The 6,029-nt window shown below is 31.0% G+C and overlaps 1 protein-coding gene across 1 annotated transcript; it reads left to right on the top strand.

The window, feature by feature from the left end:
• The first annotated feature begins 1,086 nt into the window (after positions 1-1,086).
• LOC147073380 (uncharacterized) lies at positions 1,087-5,976 on the top strand. Its single transcript, XM_085945472.1, has one exon. The coding sequence runs from the start codon at positions 1,126-1,128 to the stop codon at positions 2,407-2,409; it is 1,284 nt and encodes a 427-aa protein (XP_085801598.1). The 5' UTR covers positions 1,087-1,125; the 3' UTR covers positions 2,410-5,976.
• Positions 5,977-6,029: the final 53 nt, after the last annotated feature.

Below are 6,029 nucleotides of genomic sequence, written 5' to 3'. Positions count from 1 at the left end.
TTATCTCTCTCATCCATCATCATTTATACTTTTTTAAGTCAAATTAAATTTATCTTAATTATCCTCCGCCCAGTATATGATTTTCACACACCGGACGAAGGCCTTTACTTATGAATAAAAAAAATTACGTAGTTGAACAAGGAATCAGATTAGATGTTTTATGAAGCCGTTTCTAGAGGTCAGGGGTACGTTTCGACTTATGACTACTAAATGATTATTTTACACCGGGAGAAGCCTGCCTGTAACAGGGGTGTATCAGTAGGTAGTGGAACTTTTTTTAATCATGCTTAATAATAATATGTGCACATGCCATTTCTTCTTGAATGCGTGAATTAAGCAGGGCTAATGTGATTATTGTTAGGATTGCTATTGTTGACTGAATTGAGCTCGCTTGCTCAGACTATGTCTTGTTTCATGCTAAAAACAAATGACCGTCATGGTACTTAATGTGATATGTTTATAGGTGCATTCAATGTACTGTTTGGGAATAAAAAAGAAAATAGCAGCCTACTAACTATTGATGTCATGCTTTAGTTACATACCATTTCTTATTTACAAAAAATGTAGGTACTTACTGTTTTCCGATCTTACGTGATTGTTCATTCAAATAAGTTTGTTTACTATATAAAAACTTGTTTGTGATAGGTACCAAGATGTTTTTATCTAAAATCGCCCCTGGTAAATAAATCTAAGATTACAAATTGGTGTTAATTTGGTTATGAACTAATCTACAATATAAAATGACTTCAATCATTTTTTTAGCTTTATTTTAGACCTACAAACTTATCTGGAGAATGGCCAAAAATGGAACTACGAATAACCATAGAACGCCATATTGAAAAACGTCATTCGAATGTCAGATTTTGTCCAGTTACTAGTCTTGTTTGGGTAGTTTTCGACATTGGCTCCCTCATTTCATTCTCCAGATAAGTTTGTAGGTCTGTAATATTAAAATTTGTATTATTATAAAATATGTAAAATAATAATTACCCACATAAATTGAAATTTAGTATATAAAATCATAATACTTGAACCATTGCAGTTCTGGCAATTTTTTGCAGCTGTCAAAATCAAATGTCAACATGTTTTTAGTAATCGAACGAATTTCAAAATATCTCTTATAAAATGTCTTACTTCTATCTAAAACCGTTACAAGGAACGGTTTCATTGCATTTATTAGAAGAATGTGTTTATCAAAGATGGGGATATTTTCAAAATAACAATGGCATTCCATCTGTAAACTTTTGCCAATATGTCTGTGAAGACAGCACCTACGATAACATTGGACATTTCATGTTGAGCCTTCTCGCGAGTTTATCTGGAGACAAAAATCTAATGGACGTCGTTATAAAAAGCGAAGAGGAATTGTTTATGCGCAGAATCAATTCAGCAAAAACAAATGACCTGAGATTGTTGTCTAAATCAATTTTAAAAGCTCTGAAACCGTTATGCGTTTCAAAAACGGACCAAAGAACTTACCTAGACGCTTTAAGTATATTATGTAAGAATCTATTGATAAAACACTTGGCTGAACACATAACTGACAAAGAACATAGAGATATTTGTGAATTTTATCACATATCGGTTCATTTTACTTTATGTTTTCCATTAGTCGCTAAAAGGCTCGTCAATATTGACAATGGCATCGCAAGGATTCCATGCGGTCTGTGGAAATACTTTTTAAGATTGATATATCGGTCGCATCTTAATTCCAGATATAATTCGAAAACTGATAACAGGACAAACATTGACCCGAGGTGGAAAGAAATTATTTTTAAACTGAGACAAGATCTTACGTTTGCAACAGGAAGTTCTACTATTAAACTATTGTCTTGTAAGGAGGTTGATAAACAATCAGCCCTGTTTCCCCTGTGCATGAAAACTTTACATACAACTCTACGTAACAAACACAGATTATCACACGACGAAAGGTTCAGATACAGCCTTTATTTGAAAGACATAGGGATGCCTGTTCAACAAGCGATTTACTTTTGGCAAAACGAGTACACCAGGACAAGTAACGGAAACTCAACTTGCACTCATATATGGCCGAAAGACGGGAACAAGTACATTTACGGAATACGACACATGTACGGACTGGAAGGATCCCGTAAAAATTACTGTATGTCTGGCTGTCAGACAATACAATCTAGGAGTTCTTCGGAAGGTGGATGTCCATTTAAACACTTTGATGTCGACATTTTAAAGAGTATGATCGATCCTGTTATCACCAATGATATGTGGAAAGAAATATTGTCTAAAAGAGACTCTGGGAAAAGTACCGATGCATGTTCATTGTATAAAAATTTTCTTATATCAAATATTAGAGATAATTTTGAATTCAGCAAAACTAATAACAAACCTCTTTCTCCTGTGAATTATTATGAGGAAATGAATTCTATTGTGTAATAATATTTTTGCATAATCAAAACAACTCATCGATGAGTCAATCAATCAGACACGGCAACAATTGGATGAATAGAAACCATGTTGACCCGTAGTCAATACTAGATGTTTATTTAACATTTACCTTGACTTTTTAAAAATAATTTGCTTAGTATGGGAATTTCGGGTGATACATGAATAGTACAAGTTAATTGATTATATGAAAATCTCCACTTCGAGGTGTTAAAACTTTGTATTATGTCAAATACTGTTATTTTGTCCCTAACCCATTTTTTCGGATTTATGCGAGTTATACCCAACATGTATCTCTACATTCCGAGTTGGTCTTTAGACTATATTAATTATGTCAATCAGTTTTGTTAACTTCCTTACTAATTTAATTCTTTTTTGATTCCCGCGCATTATACTCGACATGCATCTCTCCATACCGAGTTGTCTTACTCTTAGTTTTTGATCATCTTGAATTTTAAAGTCAATGTTTTGCACCCATACATTAGGTTAGATTCGGTGCTCTTGATATTGATTATACATGCATAATATTGAATATGTACCTGATTGTTATGTTCGATTTAATATTATGTGGCGTCTATCTTGAAAAGTATGTCTTTATAATGAATTTTTTTCCAAAGCATAATATTATTTTAAGAAATATAACCATATTATATTATGATTTACTCCAATGTTTATAAAATTGTAAAATAGCATTAAGTTATCAAATAAGTCATAATAATATATTTAATTGAATTCCATTTCACAATCGGACTCTTCTATCGGCTGTATACGATTGTCCGATTAATAAGAAAAACATAAAACTTTACAATATTAATTGTAGACTGTTAACAGTCTTGTGAAATATGTGAAAAAAAATCTAGTTTTTGTAATGATTGTAAAATAATAATAACATTACAATAATGTACTATGTAAGACATATCCCAAACATTGTGGCAATATATATCCTATCTGACATTTTGCGCGAATTAGTTGCTTATCAGTGTCATACATATTTTGCAATCAGCGGCGGCTGGTCTAACATCATGCAAGTGCACCGCACTGCTTGCATTGCTATGAAGCATCGTTCAACATCGTAAATCATATTTTTTCTTCATAGGTTTTTAATATTATCGCTCACTTATTGTAATGGAAACCACAAACCGATGTGCCCACATTCCCAATCGGCGATAATACAGGCACTATGCACCGTGTACGTCATCCTCGCTGAAATCGTTTGCGCTCCGCCAATAATTTTGTTTACTTAAAATGAACCCAAAGCTTAGTATTAACTAAAGCCATTATAAAACAACTTAAACCGTGCTAATCATTTACGCCATGCGTAACTTCCAGAATATCGAGCTTTGACCGGGTAAAATGACATCATATTGTTCTGAGTAGAGAGCAATTACAGATTTGAATTATGGTTTGTTATTATAGACTTCACGCTCAAATTATGTTTAGTATCATATTTAGCAATCTCGTATGTAAAATGCCTGTTAAACTAAATACAATAGAATTCATTATTTTATAAATTTAAAATGGATAAGAAATATAATAGAATGTCGGTAAGATATTTTGATTTATGTGTACTGCAAATTAAATCAATGAAGATAAAAATAATTTTGGTACCTACCGCATTTCTGGAAAATTAATATTTCATTATCATGTGTGTTGACTAAATGCGAAATGTTGTCGGTTATTTATAATAGGTATAGAAAATTATTAATTCATGAATTCTAGTGATAAGCTAATAAATCTTAATACTATTTCACAAAGTGCAGTTTCATAATAATCATTATTCATACAGTGTACAAATTGCTAAAAATAATTTACTTATATAGAATAAGATGGCTTACGTTAAAAGTAAGAGGTATTTATCTACTATAAGAGATGCAATCGTTTCTTAAAACAAATCCAATAAAGATTTAAGTAACTCGCAACATGTTTTATTAAAAATATAAAATATACAGGTAATTTCCCAAATGTCAATAACGTTTTGTCAAATCAAAAATAACGCCGAATTGATTTCATTTTTCAATAAGGTAGGTTTCCAGCGCACCCTCAAAAATTACAATCCAAAAAATCACCGGCCGACACTGATTGCAATTGGTCGTATTTGCCCAAAGAGTGTCTTATCGGGCTTATCTGTATTGTATAAGAATTAAGATCGAATAATACATTATTTCAAATTACAAAAATTATATTTGTATAAAATGAATTATTAAATCAGTTTTTGGTAGATAAGCCGTATTGCCAGAATGAAGAATTAATTTTATTCTATTATTATCTAGGACATATCGAGGGCTCAGTGTCAAACAACACTATCTACATAAGTGCAACTTTACAGGAGAGCCAAAAATCGTTATTTTAGATTCTTGTAACTCAACAAGGGAAATGTTGATTTAAAACCTAATGTTAATATTTTATAATTTATTGTGTATTGTACATTTATCTTGCTTATGACGATGTTAAAATTTATAGGGATAGTTTTTAAAAAATATGAAAACAAGGGTAACTTATGTAGTTAGCGTTAAACTTTACTGACGATTTAATAAGAAATTAGAAAAGATTGACATAACGTTGTTTGACTATCATGTAGCCATAAATGTAAAATAACGTTATCTCAAAAAAAAAAAAAAAAAACACTTTTTTGTAGATAACGTTGTCTGACTTTAAGCACTCGATATGTAATGAATACTTGATTATTGTACCTATATTAATTAATGAATTTACTAAGATGTGTAGGTATTGTTAAGCATTTATATTATTATCAAACAGAGGCTGCCATGATGCACTTTTGACCAGTGGATCATGGACTCAAATCACATTGGTATTTGTATTCAGAACCAGGGTGAGGGGCTGACAATGAACCTTTATAGGTATATTCTTCATTACAGAGTATGCTAGAACCATCATACCTTAGCTACGATTTTATAGCGCTGTATGCAGTGTTGAGCACTATTATAGGGGTCCGTAGTTTCCCCAGATCACCGTTATAATGTCCGTAGCCAAGATATAATGGTAAGGTTATAGACATCATCGCCAATTAGGCAACAGTGAAAAATTGTTTCGAGATCTTTACTTAATGAAATTCTTGTTGAAATATTGTCATTTATAAAAAGTATTTTCTTCTGAAATAATTAATTGAAAACTACCATTTCTGCTGATAATCAACCTTAGCTTTTTTTTGAATTGGGATTTGATGATCTCTAAATCTAAATAATGATTTAGGTCTTATGGGTAATTACATATTTTGGTTTATTGTTGTATGCATAATAAATACTTTTTACAATTAATTTTAATCTTTTATACAATAATAATATTATAATCCTCACTAATTTATTGTGATACTAATCTTTTAAATCCTCACAGAAATTTTGTAAGTGAGAATGGACCATTTTATTACATCCTAATAATTACTTCCATGTTAGGTAAATGTTTTCTTTCGCATAATAATTTGATGAGTTTAATAATCTTATTTATCTACGCAAAAAAGTGGTGAATATTAAATTTGGGACCATAACTTTTTTCATAAACTTTACTGCTCAGAACACAATAGAAAAATTAGAGGGAATGTTGCCTACCTGTTACATTATTTTTGTATACTTCTACGTTTTACATTATTATTAAAA

This window comes from Rhyacophila brunnea, unplaced genomic scaffold, assembly GCF_057557595.1.
Source record: "Rhyacophila brunnea isolate RB1 unplaced genomic scaffold, BYU_Rbru_1.0 scaffold_18, whole genome shotgun sequence".
Classification (NCBI taxonomy): Eukaryota; Metazoa; Arthropoda; class Insecta; order Trichoptera; family Rhyacophilidae; genus Rhyacophila; species Rhyacophila brunnea.
This window is presented reverse-complemented; position numbering and strand designations above follow the sequence as displayed.